Here is a 20040-nt window from a genome sequence, read left to right as displayed (position 1 = left end):
CCAAAATCTGGGTCTTGGGGATCTGGAAATTCCAGCGGCAATTCGCTCCAGACCGTACATCACGATCAGCAGATGGACGGCCATAAGGGCAGAATGCTGCTCTTAAACTTGAGTTCCTTGCGCTAAAAGCCGAGCATAAAACCACATTCTGGTCCCACATGGCTTTTACGCCAGTGTTTTGACTTTAACCAACTATTTCACAGCCTTTTTCCATCTTGTGCCTCGCCGGGCTGCGGACGCAGGCTGCACGCTGCAGGGGTGTCAGGGAGGTCTGAGGGCGGGTTTGAGCCGGGCTGTCCGTAGCCCCCAGGCGGGCACAACCGCTCGGTGTCCCCGCCGTGTGAGAGCGCCCGTGCAGCCCTCAGGACACGGCCGGGAGAACCCCATCCCACCCGGATCGATTGCAATTTCACCCCGGACAATTTCACCCAGGCCCGGCCCCCCTCACGCCCCTCACGCCCGCTCCCGGCAGGCCCGCGCGCACAGCCGCGAACTACCACTCCCGGCAGCCCTCGCGGCGCCCCGCAGGCTCCGCGCCCGGTGCCCCCCCTTCCCGGGACTCCATCTCCCAGCAGCCCGCGCAGCCACCCGACCCTTCATTTCCGGGCGCGGCGCCGCGTCCCTTGCTCGGCGGAGGCGGCGGCGGCCGGAGCGCGGCGAGCGGGGCCTCCTGGGGCCGGCGGCGGAGGGAGCGGGGCCGGGCGGGTCTCCGGGCGGTCGGCTCCATGTTGAACATGTGGAAAGTGCGGGAGCTGGTGGACAAGGCGTGAGTACGGCGGGGCGCGCGCAGGGGGCCGGGGGCGGCTTGGCCGTGGCCCCTCAGCCGGGCCCGCGTTTCCCCCGCCCCCCCACAACATGGCCGCGGCCCCTCCCCTGCTGAGGTGGCGGCCTCACACCCCCTCTGTGCCCTGACCCCGGCCCCGTTGTCTCTCCCTGCTCCCGTCCCTGTCTCCCGGTGACTGCCCGGGATCGCCCCTGAGCGTCCTCCCGGCGTGGCCTTGTGGTCCCTCTGGGGCTGCAGGCAGGCAGGGGTTGCTTTTCAGGTAGTCTGTGGCCTTCCCATTATGGCTGGCTATTTTCCTGCCCCTTTCGGGCGTATCTGGGCCCTTCCAGCTCTTGGCGATCAGTGCTTCAGCTTCGGGTGCCCCTCCTGTGCCACGGTCCCCGTCTGTGTGTGCCTGTTTGGTGTAAGAGCCCTTGGAATCTGCTGGATTGGCTCCCAGTGTGGCCCTTAGGCCCCTGAGGGGGAACAGAGAAGTCTCCCAAAGCAGGACGGGGGTAAAGAATCACCTGCACGTTTTCAGAGAGCTTCCCGAGTCACCATATGCTCTTCATAGCCTTTCCCTCCTTCCTGAGGATAGGTTTGCCTGCCATTGCCATTGATTCACAATCCCGGACCGTTCAGAGTGGTAGAGGGCTGAGATGCCCATTCGAATCCCTTACACATTTAAATAGCTCAGATATTTACAAGTTTGTTTCCTTGAATAGAGCGTCCTTCCGCTGAATACTTGTCTATGGACTTGGTTGTCGTGATCATCGTGTTGTAGATGGAGAGCATGATGTGTGTGTCAGCACTCCTTCATTTTTGGCATGAGAAAAATTTGGTATGGTGGAGAACTTAGCAAAGGTTGTTTTGTCTCCTCAAATAGTAAGTCTGTAGGGGAAAGCTTGGAGCACTTCTCCATCACTCTTTTCAGGGGTGCCCAGTGATGGGACAAGGGGCAGTGGGCACAAACTGAAACACAGAAGTTCTGTCTGAATATGAGGAAAAGCTTCTTTACTTTTGGGGTGACAGAGCACTGGAACAGCCTGTCCAGAGAGGTTTTGGAGTCTCCTTCTCTGGAGATATTCCAAACTGGGCTGGATGGGATCCTGTGCAACCTGCTCCAGGTGTACCTGCTTTAGCAGGGGATTGGACTGGATGGTCTCCAGAGCCCCCTCCCAACCCCAGTAATTCAGTGGGTTGAAGATGTCCCTGCTCCTGGCTTGGCCTAGATGCTCCCTAAAGTTATGTTTCAATCCAAACCATTCTGTGTTGTATGAATTGTGGAATGCTAAGAGGAACAACTGGCTGAAAGTCTGTAGATTGGTATATCCCAGATGATGTTAATGACAAACAGTTGTACCTGCCCTTACAAGTCAAAAGTCTTTCAAAACTGAGGCTCTGTTTTAAACCTTTTTTTTTTTTTAATTTTTGTTTCTCCAAACAGCTTTTAAAAAGGCCTGTGTGATGTATGGGCTTAAAGATGGCAAACTGGAAAGAAGTGTCAGCTTATTCATGATAATCAACTGTTTTGTTCAAGGTGCTTTGTACTAGACTGAGACTTTTCTAGGCCAAGATTTGGATGACATTCAAAAACCACTGTGATTAAGTCTTGTCCTGAGGAAGTTATTTACTTTTTACAGCTTCTTGTATACAAAGTCAGCCCGGGGTAAAGTAGTTTTAATAATGTGATAGATGAGGTATTTAGGAGTACAACTGTGACTTGAGTTCCAGGACCTTTCAGGGAAATAAAGTTTTTCCTAAGTTTTACTTGTGTACTTTTTTTGTCTGTAGGATTAATGATCCCTGTAACATTATAATATTGTCACTGTTTTTAAAATGTTTACTTCTAAGGCTATAACTTAGTAAGTCTAGCAGTAGATCAAAATCTGAGTTGGAAAAGACATTCTACTTCCAGAACAGGTGCAAGAAGTGAACATTTCCAATAATAATAAACGTTTTTTTGAATACACTTCAGTTTTCTGGGAATAACATTATCCAAATAAAGAAGATTGTTTATTAAAAGAGGGGAGGAGGGGCAGAAGGAAGGTGGAGCCTGCAGAGTAAATAGTATTTAGAGACATCAGGATCAATAGTCCCATTGTGTGTGGTGCAGATTTGTCATAATGTCTTCTGTCTTAAGGCCATGACTTACAAAATTCTCTGCAGAGGAAGCTAAATAATATAATCTGCCTCATAAATAACAGCTGATGCTGTAGCAGCAGCATGCTGAACTTTAACAAGAAACTGCTCTTCTTTCCTTAAAAAGGGACTATGATTATATGAGGATTTTGAAAATATGCAAGTTGCTTGAAATTTTCCTAGTTCAAACCCTGATGGCTTTGATAGTGGTTTTGAGCTCTGCATCTTGGTTCCATATTCAGCTGATACTTATCTCAGAGTTTCAATTTACTCATCTGGGGTTTATTTTGTTATCCTTATTTTTGCTTCAGTGGTTGAGAGCTTGGTTAGGTCAGCTATTTCAACATGAAGGACTTTTCTTACACAATTCTCAGATACTTTGATTCTGTAAGTGATGATAAACAGCTGTGAGTTACTTTAAATACTAAAACCCAGGTAAAAATGGTAAGCTGTTAACATTCATCAAAGTCTTAGAACCAAAAAATAAGTTCGCAACTGCAAAATACATATGGGAAATTCAAATTTATATTTAGTATTTTTGAAGTATTTGGTCTCTGTATTTCTTTGGTGTGGTTGGAATTGGGCAATGAAGTTCATCAGGTAAATTCTGCTTTGTAATTCTCTTCACAATCACCTCTTACTTTTATGGTGGCATTTTCTAGTAACTCTGAAGTATGGATCTGCATGTTGTTGTGCATGAGACAGTTATTTTAGATACTGAGTGGTAGTCCTACTATATTTGAAGTTTAGGAGGAAGACTCTGTGGTAGAGTATTAGATTTACTGTTCTAGGATGTAGTGGAATCCTTTTGTTCTGTGTCTTGTTCTGTCCTTTGTTAACTTCACTGCTTTTCAATGCCAGTGCAACTCCCTCCCTTAAATATTAAATACCTACCTTGATTAGGTTTGGCTGAGTAGTAATACCTTGTTTCTGGCTTGGCCTTGTAAATAAGGTTGCAGTTTAAATCAAATAATTAATAAAACCTGTATGTACCTAGTAAAATCTACTTATCATGAGATTTATTCTTGCAATTTCAAAATAACTGTCAAAATTCTTACACCTTCCAGTTTCTTAATGGGTACTGCAGTGTGTTCAAGAGTTCTTCAAGTGTGTGAAATTATATTGAATTTCTGGTTGGTTTATAGTTTAGAAGGTGCAGGTCTACATAGTCTTATTTCTTCTGATGTAAATTCTATTACATATTATTATATTAATAGATTAACTTAAGAAGGCAGCTTTTCACTTTTGTGTTCACTTCTATGGGTTCTTTTTCCCCAGTAATTCAAAACTGAATTTGGAAAGTAAACTAAACAGTTGGAAAATAAATGCAGCCCTCTGTGCTCAGCTCGTTGGCTCCAGGACAGTGAACACTGTTTAAATGGCAGAGGTTTCTGATGGCTCAAGGCCAGGGTGGTGCTTGGTGCAAAGTTGGTGAGTCAGGTGGCAGTTCTGAGTCACTCCTGAGGCAATGTCAGAGATTTCTTGTTGGGTTCTCTTTTGTCACAGGCTTAGCTGAGGGCTGCGGTGTAACTGTGTTGCCTCAGCATTCCAGGCAGGAGGTGGCCAGTTGCTGTGACAGAGCACAGAGGCACATGTCACACACTGGAGCTGCTGGTGGGAGTGTGAGCTGCAGGAACATTTGGCAGGTGGGAAGGAGTCTGGTCTCCCTCCCTCCCACTGCTCTGCTGCAGCAGGGGATCTGCAGCTTTGTGTCTGGATGCTCTGGTCAGAGCAGTCCCAGATATTGTGGCACCCATGGCAGAGTTCAAGTTACCCCATGCCTGCTCTGAAACAATTCTGCAGTTGCGATGAAACTTGAGGCCAAGTGTTGCATTTACTGCTTGTGAGCTGTGTGAGACTAAGGATCTGCAGGCTGCCTGGTACTGTGTAGAAGCAGCTTACACAAGAAAAGTCATATTTTTATTGGTATAGGTGTATCAGTACTTTGATAATCCAATCACCAAGGGCCTTAACCAAGTTTGTCCTCACTATATGATAACAGAGCTGGCAAAAGCTGTTGTAGGCACTGAGAGGGAGTTCAGGAGTCCAGGCTGCGGAAATACAGAGTGGTGTGCAACTTGGTAACTTCACTTTTAAGTCTTACTGGACAAGTACATGTTGTGCTTTGTGTTCCCTGTGAGATTTCTAGGAGAGGTCTACAAAGAAAACCCCATGGCTTTAAAAAACAAAGCATCCAAGGAATATTAAAAATTCCTGTTAAAACAGGTTTTAGCTTGTCATAAACTTGGGGATATCAGCTTTGCCTGGTGGCCAAATTCAAAAGCCAGGCCATCATTTCACTTTAGATTTGTTGAATTTCCTCTTCTTGAAGCAGAAACTGCTGATTATTTTACTGAAAGGTTCCCTCATGTTGTTACCCTGCACAAGGGGGTTCAGCTCAAAGCAGAGCACAGTGTTTGTGTATATATAGGTAGCAAGGCCAGCTGCACTCCTCATTGCAATAACTTCTCTCTTAATATGTCATGTTAACATTTTTGCTGCCTGGTTTCTGTCACAGAAGTGTAGGACATGCAGCAGGCAGGCTGGAAAACCTTTGGACCCATTGAGATCAGATTGCTGCCCATGTAACAGCGTGGTGAGACCTTACAGACACTTTCTTTAGAATTCCATTGCCATTCTTAGCTTTTGTGATCTTCTGCATGCATGACCTTAATGTGAGAGCTCCTTTAAAGCACCTTTCCACACATCAAAGGATAAGAAAGGGATGAAGGTGACAGATCTGAATGTAGTTAGGACAGTATTATCCAGGTGTTCATTAGTTCAGGTGAGTGAGGTAGTTGTCACTTACTTTTACTTAAAAATTAAAAGGAGAGAGCCTGTGAATTTCTTGCTAATAATAGGAATATGACAGTTGCCATATTCCTGTTTGTGCCATGCTCCTTCCAGTTCAGTTTTGTCCACCTAACTGAGCCTTGCTTTGCTACTACTGCTCTTAGCCACACCGTTCTAATGGCCCAGCAGGAACGTGTTTACACTCTGTTATGTTGCAGAGCTGTTTCCATCTGCTTCACAAGCTTGATGAATTGCCCAGTATGTAATAGTTTAATTTCTTTTTAAATGGAGAGCAAATAGTCTTATTTAGAATTGATTGTAACAAGGAAGCATTATAACACCTTAAAATTTATTTTAGAGGTAGGCACTTGGGTCTTCTATTATTTATTCTGTTGCTACATCTATGCAAAGAGAAAGGATTTTTAGTGTTTGGGGAAAAGGAAGGATTAAAGGAGCTGTTGTCTGAGCTCCGATAGAACCAGGCAGGGGAGAAGTTCTGGTTGATAAATAGCATGTTTTCTTTAGTGCTTCTAATTGTACAATCTCTACAGAGGAGTGTAAATTACTGGTAAAATAGCGTGAATTACTGCTTCTATTGTCATTGCAATTTCTTGCTGTTGCAGCCTAAAGCACATAATGAGACCCTACACTTCACTCCCAGGTCACAGATGAGGGAAGCTGGTAAGATAATTCTGTCAAGTAAACCAAGTCACATTGTGCTGGTAACAGTTAAAAATCTGCATTTGTTGACTTCCAGTCTCATGTTGCTGTCTTCTACCTCATGCTATGTCTGCAGGATATTAATGTGATAATGCACCCCAGTCATTTACCCTACAATTACCGACCTTTGACTTTTGATTGCTCTCTGCCTTTGGAATGCTCATGTTTTCCCCAGAAGTAGGCAGGATCCCATGTATCCTTAGTTGAGGGTTTTCAGTCCTCCAGCCTAACTGCTTTCTCTTTTTAATGTACCTGTAATTGATCTTATTTACAGGCGATTTTCTTGTGGTCCATGGATTTGTCCACCCAGACTCCTGAGCTCTTTAATGAAATGCTGTTTGCTCATTCAGTAATAGCAGGGATTATTGTAAATGATCCATCATAAAATATATCCAGCAGAAGGGTAAATGACTGTCTAACATTTGTCCATTGCTGTCTGAATCTCCTGTAAACTCCTTTGCTTCAGTCCCAGGATCATTTAGTTTTCTCTATATTTAAGATTTATTTTGGTTTGCATAAGCAAGATCTTCAGGGCAGTGAACACTTCCACAGCTTTATGTAAGGGACAGTTAGTTAACCCTCACTGCATGAGTTATTCTCCTATTGCTGCTAAAGAGGTGCCCTGCTGATAACTGCTTTAAGAACAGCATTTTGTATTATTATTACAAGCCAGATGATGATGATTATCTTCAGCCCTGGAAGGGTTTGTCCTCTGCCTAGTTACCAGAGAGCTGAGAGAGAGAAGAAAGTCTTGGCAATACAAAGGAGGACTGGATTTGAACGGAGCATTTGGCTCTGCAGTCAGGCATGGCTGTGTCTGCCAAGTACTTGTAACAGCAAGTTACTTCTTCAGGCTTTCCTCCTTCCCTTAAAAAACTTATAGAAAATTGCTGATATTAATAAGGAAGAAAAAGGGTTCTAGTCTTTGGGCCATGTAATTGAGTATGGGAGATAAGCATCTGTGAAAGTATTATGCTCTGTTATCTCACATACATAGGTACAGTGTTCTCTTGTTTGAATATTCAGCTGGTGGAGTAATCCATCAAACAGGCAAATATGACAAGTTGATGGATTTATTAAGAGTTGGCATAAGGTAGTTGTGGCCAAGCACACAGTTTCATCTGCTCACTCCAAGTGGTGCTTTTGTTAGTGCTCTTTCAGATGTGTTATTGCCATTTTACACCCTGTGGTAGCTGACAATAGTCTGTTTTATGTTGTGTAAGGCTAGCTCAGGTGTTGGCTTTATGTATTTTCAAGGAATCTAAGTGATGTATGTGTGACAACTTCTGTGTTCTTGAAATGGTCTCTAAAGCAGAGCTTTGTGTGTCCTTGCCAAGCAGGACTGGGCTCCTGCTTGGGGAGTGCATGAAACTGTCAAGGATAAGAGCCTTACCTACATCACTGTGTGCAACTGTGGTCAAAAGGATCAAGGTGCTTAACTCAGTTCTATGCTAATTCCTCTTGGTTGTGTTGCCAGTTAGTGTATTACAGAATATTAGCTGATTTACATAATTATTTCTTATAGAAGGTATAATTACTTCCAAAGCGTCGGTCACACTACTGCTTTCTCTCCTCAGGCTTTGCTATTTCAGTGTGCAACTCTAAAGTGTTGCAGTTGCCCTAAAATACAATCTTAAAATGCTGATCTGATTCTTTTATATTTGTCCCCATTCATTTCAAGTGTTAAATTAATTTCTGTATTTACATGAAAATTATGTTTATTTCTAAAAACAAAGATGAGCCACTGCAGAATGAGTGAAGCATTGCTTCACAGGATGAAGAACACAAAAATGTAATGATTGAGAGTTTTGTGCTTCATTCTGGAACTTTTGGAATATTGATTTATTCTGAAGTGTGAGTACAGCTTGTCCAAAGTCATAATACAAGAATTCCAATTTGAACTCATCTCCAACATAGTGAGTGTGACTGGCCTGTTGACCTGTTGCTTCAAGTATGTTTCAAATACTTTGCTGGCATGTGCTTGATGAGGAACTTCAGCTTCCAAATTACCACTGTGTGCTCTGAACTTAAACTGAGATGGTATTTAAAGAAGAGGGGCAGGAAATGGAAACTCCTTGAGAAGCGCTGTTCCCTTTAATAGTTTTTTTACTGATATAAAGATGTACAATAGCATAACATTTTATTGAAAGTTGGCTGTATCACAGACTTTGTTTAAATGCTTATTTCAATTTTTTGTATTTATAAGGCAAAAGTAATGTAGGGCAAGAGAATGAAAACCAGAATTAGTAGCAAGTGTACCAAGTCAATCAAATAGTCAGATTTGCAGTTGGTCTTTTTCCAGCTCCTTGTAGTGATCTGGGTCTTATTGACACAGGTCAAATATGGACCCAGTTAGACACAAGGATTGACAGCTGCTGTCGTGTTTCAGTTTGGAGCAGGAGCTTTATTTACTTGTTCCATTTGGAATGAAGAGCTGTTACACATTTAAAACTTGAATGATGCTTGGTAGCCTGCTTAGGAAGAGCAGTTGTGTAGAAGAGCAGAACTCTCCAGAACAAAATGGTCCTTCTCTTTCGCCTCTGTGAAACAAGATCTGATTCTAACTGGGGTGTACTCATTTTTTTCTAAGATATGCTAAGGTAAGGTCATGTGAAATTGTTACAAGTTGGTACCTTCTTTCCAGAAAGCTGTATAGGATGTGGTGCTCTGAGTACTCTTTGAGTATTTTTTCAGTACCAGTTAGTGTATTCATTACTTATTCTTGCATTGTGTGCTCTGTAATGATGGTGTTTGGGTTGCTGCGTGAGGAATTGGAAAGAGGAACAGACCCAACTGGAAGCTCTTTCTCTCCCAAAAGGACTTTTTAGATTGTTTGGGTTAGAGTAGTTCCCTAAACTTATTTGCCATACAATTGTGTTGCACATTTGAGGAAGCGGTGTTGAAATGGAAAAGGAGAGGAGAGGGACCTAAAGTTCTCATGTAAGTGGGGGACATTGGAACAGGGTTAATCTCCCCTTGTAGTTGCCCTGAAATTTCAAACACAGTCAGCACTTTCACCAAAAAGAAAACAAAACCCAAGCCATGAAATCAGAGTTTGTAGTTTCACAGTCGGTGTAAGTGTAGGCTGATGGTGAAAGAGGTTTCACAGCCTCCTGTCTGCCACAGCCTGCACACTTCTCTCCCTTTGCTGGCACTTGCAGACTTTCTGCTTGATGAGAGAATCTCTGACTAACCAGTTGTTTTTGCCAATTTAGTTCTCAACTGGATTGATTCCCTGGTATAGTTAACTCCATCGTCACACAAATATTTGTACTGGCATAAAGGAAGGAATGGTATTTGGGCAAGAATTAAGTGGCTGGGGGCAAAGTACAAGTTGAGTGCAGTACACCCTTAGCATGTGATTTCACAAGCAGGTTGAAGAGCTCGAAGATTATTTTTCTTCTAAGAGAGAACTAACTCATTTTTATACCTGGCTGTTTCCTGTCTTTGTCTTCCTTGTGCTGCTGGTGTGTGGTTCAGTATTTGCTTGTGCTCTCTTTCTGATAACAGCTGAAAGAGCCCCCTTGGTTTTAGGGCTCATAACTGATTTGGTCACATGTTTTACAAACAGCTGCTCATGGCACCACAAACACTTGTGGCGATTGGGAAAGGACAGGAAGGTTGGCTGTGGTGCCTTTTTCCATGATAAGACATTTCTACATATTTTTGTTATTTAAAACTGTACCATTAATGGTTTGTTAGCTGCAAGTTTAAATTTATTTAAAGTTGTTCTCTTGTCTCATATGTCACAACTTAAAAGTCCCAAGCCAGTCTTTCTGTTTGTATCACTGTTGTGATGGGGAAGGTAAGCATCGATATTCTGGTTCCGCTCTTGGGTCACAAACTTCTGAGAAAGGATATGAACTGAAATACAATTTTGTGTCTTGTGTGGTGGTACTTTGAGTGATTCAGGCTCAAATTGATCTCAAGGTCCAACAGATCTTCACATGAGAAGCTTTCAATTCAATTTCTGCAGCTTATTGCAATAGAAATACTGGTGGTATATATTTGGGTTATATCAGAATGGTGAAGTGGGTATTCTGTGTAGACTGTTACTTTAAATAGATTACATCTTTCAAGAGGTGTTTGGTTTTCCACTAAGAATGAAACTCCTATGACACCAGTATTGTCAGTGTCTATTTAGGTGTTATAAGGAAACCACCTCAAAGTTGTTGAACTTTTTTGTCCCTTCATCCAAAGGGTGTGTCCTGTCCTGACCAGTTCAATATTGACTGCATGCTTAATAGATATTAACTGGTTCATTTGGGATACAATTAGAAATATTAGTGTATATTCAACTTATTTAATGAGACTGGCCTGCATTTTTTTTTAATCTGTTGTAATAATAATGAGACCTATTGGGAGTTAGTTAGGGAGGTTTTTTTCTCTACTCCATTCTGAGTCAGAGCAGTAAATATGTTTCTTAGTGGTTATTCTCCCCATCCTGTCAAGCTGTTTAGAATCATCCTAATGTAGGTTACAGGCTGTGCTCAGTGTTTCCTCTCAAGACATTACTTTATACTTAGCAAACAAATACCTCCCTGTGTGATTTTTTTGGAGGTGTGTGTTTTGTTTTGCATTCCCCAAGACTACTACTCAGTTGAAAGATTCTCTAAGATCATTTTGGATGTGAAGAGAAGAAGTCTTTTAATAACCTTAGATAATTTTATTGGAGTTGCAGCAGGTGAATGCATCTTCTGAAAAATAAATTAGTCTTGGTAACTTACATCTACAAATAGAGCTGATACCTTAAAGATTGCTGTCACTTTTAATTATTCCTTGTTTTGACAATTACTGAATTATTTAAAATGTTTCTCTATATGATCATATGAAGTGGGAGGGGGGGAACTCTCTGTTCAGAGGTAGTTATTGTCTAAATGAGTTAACTTCTATCACAGTGTTCTAGCTTTCCTTGCTACCAAACAGATGATTGCATTTCTTGAGACAGCTTGAAAACGTAGTGCTAATAGACTCCTAATTGGCAAGTGCAGTCTCAGCCTTCAGACTGCCAGTGTTGTTTTTTTGTTAATTACACAGTAACTGTAACTCCTGTATCTGCAGACATTAGCTCAGAAAAATCCAGTGATCTTACCATTAGTGAGTAAATAAATAGTGCCCATATTGAGCCATTGTGAAATTTGTTTGTTGCAAATGCACGGTGTCATTTGAAATTACCATCTCTGTGTGGTCAGGAACCAGAAACTGGGTCTCTGAGGCAAATGGAACAGCTCCTGTTACCTCTTTAGGACAAGAGTTACTTGATCTCCTGAAGGAACCAGTTTAACAAAGGGATACCTATGAAAGGAAAGGAAACATCATTATCCTCCACAAATAAACATGGCTTGGAAATGTGAAAGTTAATTTGTCTCTAATTGACCAGACTCGTTTCACAAAAGAACACTTGCTTTCAGTCAAAGTGCATGTTTGTGAACTTGTGGGGTTTTGTTTGCCAAGCTTTTTAGTTAATGTGAGATACCAACCTAAAAATTCTAATGAAATAACATTAATATGACATTGCTGTTGCAATACTTTTTCCTAATGTGTGTTCTTACTGCTTGTGCCCATTTTTAGATACTCAGCTGTGAATAGCTCTGGAAGGACACTTTGTCATTAACTATTAACCAAAATTTCTTTGTCCAGCTGCTTAATACAGCAACAGAAGGACTGCTAGGTTGTAACCTACCTTAATGGAAAATAGAATGACTAAAGACAATTGGTATTAAGCAAGTTTGGTCTATTTAGTATTATGGTGACTACTTTTTTATTCTAGGATAAACTCAGCAGAGAAGAAATGTGGTAATTTGGGTTTATTAACAGATGAAGGATCTGAAGTAGGAAAGTGTTTGAGGTTTTTTGTTTTGTTGTTTCTTTTTTTTTTTTAACTTACTGCTGGAAAACTAAATAATTGTACTATTCCTAGGAGCTAGCAATTCAGGACTAAAGGCCTGAGGGCAGAGCAATTTCTGGAAGAGGGCTGTATTTTGTCTCTACCTGTAAAATCTTGGATGCTCCCAACTTATTCTGCAGAATTATCACTGCATACTTGCCTATACTCTTTCCAAAATATAATGGGCATCTTTTGAAATTGTCAGATTATGATGCTGAGAAGGTTTCCCCTTGCACAGCCCTGCTTATGCTAAAGGTGCACAAAGTACTTGCTGTGAGACTGAAAAGTCTTAATTGCAATTTAATTACAAGATGTTGAATTTCTTTCTTGTTAGCAAGGTGGGATGCAGGGAAAGGTTTAGTGTTTCAAATAGCTTCCTTCTTGGGAAGAGGGATAGGATAGTTTTGGAGACACTGAAACAGAAGTTTGAAGGACCTTGATTGTGTGTTCTCCTCTGTCCATGTGCAGTGGAGTCAAGAAATAAGTTTCTGACATCCAGACATATTCCATGTAATCTTACATAAAGGCAGCATCTTCCTTATATTGTCTGACACGTAATGGTCTTCTGGATTAGATTTCAGTATTGGATATAAAAGGAAATTCTTCAGGTATATTAGAGCTATTGAGTGTAGCAGTTATTGTAGCTCTTCATGAGATAATGGAATAATTCTTGCTTTCAGCTTCAAATAGCAAACAAGCAGACTGAAAGGAACCAATTTTGAGAAGAGAAGCTGATCAGCTTCTCTGTAGTGACGTTGGTGTTCATTTTTTGGTTTTGTTTTGATTATTTTCCAGAAATAAAAGGTCTGAGATCTGATGTTGAGGTGGTGCATTTTGGGTCTTTTTGCAAACAATAGCAGCAATAGAATTAATTCCTGTAAGCTTTGAAATAAACTCAGTAAATGATAATGCACTTTACTTTATAATAGCTAGGATAAAGGTAGTGATCTCGCTCCTCCTGAATACCTCCTGCTTAGCAATTCCACTGCAGGACATTTGCATAGATGAAGGAAAACAACTGCCTATGAACCTGCAATTAGATTATTTTGTATAAACTGTTGTTTCCTCTTCCTTTCTCCTGCTCAGAAGTGCAGTTCAGCTTCTGCCTCAGCCTTAGGACATTTTCCAGGGCACAAGGCCATATTAAAAGTGCAGTTGAAGGTTTTCTGGTTTAGTTGCTTCACCTGCTGCTTGGACCATGCTTGTGTTGATGAGATACATGTCCCAGGCTTTCCTAGGTAATGTGCTGGTAATACTTTGCTACCACACAGGTGGAATGGGGAGTTGTACAGGGACATGGCTGTGTAGTTAAAGGCAGGAGGAAGCTGCAAGCCCTTCACAGCAGTCTGGGTGCTGGGGATAGCAGCTTGTGTTGTAGAAGGTTTAGGATGTTCAGTGTGTGTGATTTGAGGTACTTCCTCAAGTTTCAGAGATCTACAGAACATTTGTGAGGGTGTGGAGTGTCATACCTACATAATACTGTTTATTATTTTTACTGTGAAGTTGGTGCTTTGGTTTCTTTCTTTTTCCTCCCTATCTTCTGCCTCCATTCAAGGTCACTCTCAAAATTTTTTGTAGTCAGAAGTAGGAAGTCTGAGGGTACAGGAGCAAGTTGGATTTGCACAGCTTCAAAGCTCACTGGTGCCTCATGCTGAGCGTAGCTACAACTTCCTTGTCCTCTGAAAACTTCTGCCCCTTTTGTTTGTCTTTTTGAAAGAAGGATAAGACCTTATTCTTCTTGTAAATATTTTGTTCTCAGCATTAAAATATTGCACCCTAATCCTGAAAACTCAATGACTGGGAGTACTTGTGAGTTTCTATCTGTTGAAGATTTCTTAAAATGCTTGAGCTGTGCGCTTGAATGTGGTCTCAATTCTGTGTGCATACAAGGAAGGAAGTAGCACTTGATACTGATTTGGAGAAGGACTTAGGCCACACCTTATGAACCAGCTTTATATCTGAAACCAGCTTTTTATCTTCAGGGAAAGTTACACTCAAAGTAACATGAATACTACGAAGCCCAAAGAAACACAGTTGATTGGAGGGTGTAAGCTATGGTGAGAAGTGTCTCAGTCTCTCTTGCCCCAAAATAATGTATTTAAATTTTAGTTTTATGTTGTAATTTTCTACCAGGGTTTATTGGGATTGACATTTTTGTGCTAGTATTTTATTTATATAGAAAGTATTCTACAGAAGTGATTTTTCTATTAGATTTCACTTACACTTTGTCCTACTTGGTTAAACCTTTGTTTCCAGTAAGGAGTCATGTTACCTGACTGGATCACAAATAGGGAAAAATTTAAAGATAAATCACATGGTGGAAAATGTGTGATGGCATTTGCTGACTCTTGAAGGTTGAAGTGCAATCTGAATTCTATAATTCGATGTACTTAAGTCTAAAAAAAAAGTTTAAATTGTTGCAGCTTGTTTGCTACAGAAGAAAAAACCTGAAGTGTAAGGAGCAGAGTGGCAAAGTAAGTGTGAGGATTGAGCAATAGTAAATTGAGTCACAGCGTGATCTGGAAGTCTCTTTAGTTCTGCAGTTACAAAAGGTTACACAAATTTCATATGTCCACTTCTTTTTGGACTATACAGCTGCTGTTGTGTGACCATAGTATGTTGAACTTTGAAAGAGATTAAATCCACAGGAATAGGAGCTGCAAAGCAGTGACTCTAATCTGATGTGCCAGATGGAAGCTCACAAGAGGCAAGGAGACTGAAAACCTGCACAGGGCAGTAGCAGCATCATTTTTATGTCTGGATCAAAACCAGAGTTACTGTTTAGTGTGTCACTGTCCCAACAAAGTGTCAAGTGTGGCCTCAATGGCAGCTTTTTTCCCATTTGTTTGTGAAATTGGTTTTCATACTTAAGTTTAATCAGATTTGTCACAAGAATGCTTTGTAATTGTCCTCCAATTTCAACTAAAAATGTGACCTAAAAAGTAATAGTGAAAAACAGTGGAAATACTATTATGGTGCTCTTACTATGTAAATTAAAAGGAAATATTTTGATTCATTCTACTTGCTGGAGTGTAGCATTTATTTTTGTAAGTTACCTTTTAAAGAATATTTTTTGAATTAAGTATAATAAAATGACAACACTATTAAGCCTTCAAAAATAGAACTGCAGAAATATTCATTTGAAGGGAAGATCGTCTATAATGGGTGAAGTTTAGGGGATGGTAACTGAAGAATGTGAAGGTGGGTGTTTGGAATGAAAATTTCCCATTAAAAATGGGGAAATAAAAAAATGGGTCTGAACTTTAAATGAAGGTACACTTTGTATAGAGGTGATGCAAACACACAATCAGTATTACCGACATGGCAAAATTCTTGATGACTTTGAGAAGTTATTTACTGCCACATATTAAGATACATAAAGCAGCCATATATCTGTTGGTGAACCACAAGGGATTGTTTTATATAAGAGTATGAAAGTATTAACACTGACATACTGCAGGGAATCTGCAGTAGGAGAGGTGAAATCAGTCTTAAATCAAGTGGGGGAGGAAGTGTTTGTTCCTTGCACAAATACGCTTTAAAACTGCCATGTTCCCGTGCTTCATGTTCCCAACATCTGCAAAAAATAATTCAGCTGTTGCAAGAGATTACAAAGCCTTTTAGGATATAGCATTCTGCAATTGGGCACTTCTGAGATGGGCAGACTTTGAAGGGGAAGACTTCAGTAAGGTGTAGTGTTGAGATATCTGAGTTCTCTATCAGGCTGCAATTTAATTTTCAGTCACTGTTCCTTTTGACAGTGTGTGTGGTGGATTTGGGGCTATTTTGTTTACTTGGTAGTCTTTTGTGATTAGAAGTTGTAAGGCACAGGAAATAGCTTTATAGTTCCTTCCTCCCACAAGTTATAATTCATTTGTGGCCATCAGGATGTTTTTCTTGGCTTATCTCTTTCTGTGCAGTTTGCCTTGTACATCTGCCATATAAATTATGAAACTGAACTTGAAAAGCTGAAAACGTATTTCAAATCCTACTGTATATAATGAAGATTGTATCATTGGCCAGGAGTATGACTGCTCCTTGCATAGAAGGTCTGGAATAATACCTGGCATTCATGGGCTAAACTGACTGGTGTCACATTTGTAATGGTTCTGAGGAGTGGCTGAAGAATAAAGAACTTCAAATGGTCAAGTATCGCTAATGTTGTGCTGTTACCTCTCTGTAACCTGAGGTATTTCACCAGACATTTTGGCAGATGGGTCCCCATCTGTTTCTTTGTTGAATGTGGACTGCTGGCTTCCTATTTGGTATCCATATGTTTTATCTGTAAGGCTCTCAATCTAAGCTGCATGTTTTATAACAAAAGTGACATTACTGACAGGAGCAAAATGAAAATGCATTAAGTTTGTTACATGTTTTTTAGTTAGTTTTTCTTCACCAGCAAGGGGAGAGAGGCTGGCTGAGATGGAATATATGAGTTCACTGAAGAGAAGAGCAGCACCATCTTTATTTGGAAGGCGATTAATGCCTTCTCTGAATAATTGCTAATAGCATTAGGTACATTGATTCCTGAATAGCCATTGTATTGTTTGGGATAACAGGTGGATAAATTATATCCTCTGTCTGTGAACTAGTCTGCACATTGAGCTCTCTAAAATAACAAGTGACAGTATCGTAGGGTAGTGAAATCTTATCCTGAAATGCATTTTTAAATCTGATCCTGAAATGCATTTTTCTGTTTGACTTTGTATTAAATCCTTTCAGTTTGTTGGAACACAAGTTTGGACCAGTGATCATCTGGGATCTCTCAGAGCCTGAAGAAAGGGATGCTCACAGAAACAAGTGGAGTTGGTAGATGCTGCCCCTGGTTATGGGGTGCTGCTTGCTCTTTGTCCTGGCCTCTGGTGGTTTGGGTCGGGATCAGTTCTTTTTTAGCTCACCAATTGGAATGCTCTGTTGAAAGTATTTCATGCCCAGATGGATAAGTATTAAGTGATTTTTTTAATTGGCAAAAGCGTTTCTGGAAACTAATTAACAGCTTAATAGATGCCAAGATTCCTACACCTGGGAGTGGGGAAGATGTATCCTGTACTTGGGCAAGTTGTGTAGCTTTTTTATTTACTGTGCGTTCTCAGTACTTGAAACGAAGTTGTGCACGCAATTTAAAAAAGGATCATTTAACATTAAAGCAGCTGCTTTGCATTCTCAAAAAACTTTCCCTTTATTTCTACCCCTCCTTTACAGAAACCTTTTAATCTAGATACTAAAAATAGTTCAGATGCATGACTCACAGGAGTTAAATGGTGAGGTGAGGTGGTGTTCACTCCTCTCTGAGGGCTTCATCTTAATTGCATGTGTGTCTGTGGGTGGGGGTCTTCTGGATAACTGTATTGTGAAAATATTGCCAGGGCCTGCCTTGTCTCTTGTCCAGATGGTGAGTGTTCACTTGGCTCATTATATAGTGCATTAAATCCCTCACTCTTAAAAAACAAATACAGTTACAATCTCAAATGTCTAGAAGCAACTCTACATTATGTTAGTGTCATTTTGCCTTGTCAGCCCCTCTACAGGTTTTTGGGAAATCTGAGCACAAATTACTGCTGTTGCATTTGGATAATACTCCTAAAACATGCACCATAGGTCATGTGAGCAGTCACTCGTGGTCACTTCCTTGTCTTAATGGGTGAAGACCTTCTCAGCCGAGAGGGAGCTTTTGGGAAAATCAGCTGCTGGAAGACAAAGGTGGCACTCCCTGCAGGGACAGGGAGCTGGCCCAGCCTCCAGGTGTGAGTTACTGCAGGCTTGGTTCAGAGCTCCAGCTTGCCTGGAGCTACCTCCGTGCTGGTAACACCCATCCCTGAGAGAAAGCACTGCAGTTGTCACCTGGGTGCCTTTCCTTAGATGTGGTGGGATGTTAAGGTGGAGATAGGAAAAGTGAATAAATGAACCATGTGCGTGTGTTCTTCTCTATTCAGTTATTCAGAAGATAAAATCATGTTATGTCTGTTTTGGCACATTAAATAACAAAAGATTAAAATACTTGCTTCTTGTAAAACTTTGGCACCACACTTCATAGTGCTGTACAGTAACAGAGATTCTCTTGTCTTCTATTTATCCAGACCCTGCCTGCTCTAATAGACTAATTTATTTAAAAAAAAATTCTTTAGTGTTGCTGTTTGTTTGAATAGCATTAATGTTCATACTGCATGAGTGAGTACATACACGTGAGTAAAGCTTGAGTTTTTATTTTTCTGTGCTTAGTCCTTAAGCAGATATTTGCGGAATGGTGTCTCATTGGAAACTGTTAACAGTGGTAAAATGTACAAAGTTTCTCATCTCAGCTTTTAGTATTTTAGTGTTCCCAGTTGTAAAATTAAAAAAAAAGGAAAACAGAAGGTGCATAATCCAGTGGTGTCCTTGGAGTAATAGTTAAAGGCATAATATTATGCACATAGGAGTCCCATGTATACATGATATTGTAATTGGTTTGAAATATACATTGAAAAAAATGTGAGTGTGTAGCCAGGTTTCTTGTTCCTGCAGCCGAGTCCCTCAGCACAGTGGGCAGCTTCCCAGAGGCTTGAGAAGTGTTTCTAATTAGGCTCACCCTGTCCAATCCAATACCTTTATCATCACTATAAAGAAACGGTTGTAATGTCCCCTCTCTGTGGCTTCTGGTTATTTTAGTTGTCATAAGATTAGACCTGGCATTTCACAAATCTTCTGTGGATGTGATGCCCAGAGTTGTGCTTGTGCCCTGAGTGACGCCACCCACATCAATGGAGCTCTAATCCTGACCGTGCCTTCAATGCAGTGCTCTGACTCTCGCCCCAGGGCATATTCAAGGCTTTTTTTACATTTCTGCAGAAACATTGGCAAAGATTTGTTAGGTTTTCTGATTCCTTAATAGGTTTTCAAGTAAGTTCTATTCTGAATGGATGGATAGATATTTATTATTCTTTCATTACCTTTAGTGTATAAATACCTCCTTTTCTCATGGTGCCTATTTTTTCAAGTGCAGGCTAGCTGTGCATGTTGTTGAAAGGTTTCTGCATATTTAAGAAACTGCTGGTATTTGAGCATTCATACAAAATGCTGAGTTTACTGGATAGTTGAAGATCAGAAAATTTAGTGTATAACACTATTCCTTTCCTGATGAATGATTATCTTAGGAATAGTTCTTCCAAAGAACATTGCTCCTAAAATCTGGCCATGAACTGCAAGCTTCCTTTATGAGTTGTGATTTCATGCACTTGAATGTATTGTCAGGGTGGTGAGGGAACAGAACACCACTGACCATGGAAAAATGTGGAAGATAGAGGAGATGCTGAGGGGAAGCATGAAGTGGAAATACCTGTGTGATGTTCTTTAGGGAGGACCATGGGCAGTGAAGTATTTACTCCTTTCAGTGCTGTCTGCTGCATCCCGAGTTCTTACCAAAGTGTTAAATCACATAAACAAAAATTGTTGCATCTTTTCCTTTAGCAGGTTTGCTAGCAGTGTATTTAAATCATTGCTATGAAATGTTGTTTGAGGATTAATTTTGGAGTAGACATTAGCTGAGAAAATACTCTTCCATTTATGTTGCTGATTATATGCAGAGCCTTGTGTCCCCACATCCATGTTTCCAAAGAGTTTCTGATTCAAGGTGTATGGTATAGAGAGAATGAGGATGGGATTTTTTTTTAGTGTGGAACCAGCAATGATTGATGTGGATAATTAGTTCAGGCACAACAAAACTAATTGTAATGTTACCAATTCAAAGCTATTACTAGAA

The 20040-nt window shown here is 40.8% G+C and overlaps 1 protein-coding gene across 1 annotated transcript in view; it reads left to right on the top strand.

Annotated features, from left to right (window-relative positions):
- The first annotated feature begins 630 nt into the window (after positions 1-630).
- The window catches only part of CLINT1 (clathrin interactor 1), a 46181-nt gene continuing 26771 nt past the window's right edge, over positions 631-20040 (top strand). Inside the window, exon 1 of the mRNA XM_053956657.1 lies at positions 631-766. Within this exon, the coding sequence (XP_053812632.1) occupies positions 726-766 (41 nt within the window). The 5' untranslated portion in view covers positions 631-725. The remainder of the gene's footprint in view (positions 767-20040) is intronic.

This window comes from Vidua chalybeata, chromosome 15 (assembly GCF_026979565.1).
Source record: "Vidua chalybeata isolate OUT-0048 chromosome 15, bVidCha1 merged haplotype, whole genome shotgun sequence".
Lineage (NCBI taxonomy): Eukaryota > Metazoa > Chordata > Aves > Passeriformes > Viduidae > Vidua > Vidua chalybeata.
The sequence above is the reverse complement of the archived record's forward strand: the minus strand, read 5'-3'. Positions and strand labels throughout refer to the sequence as shown.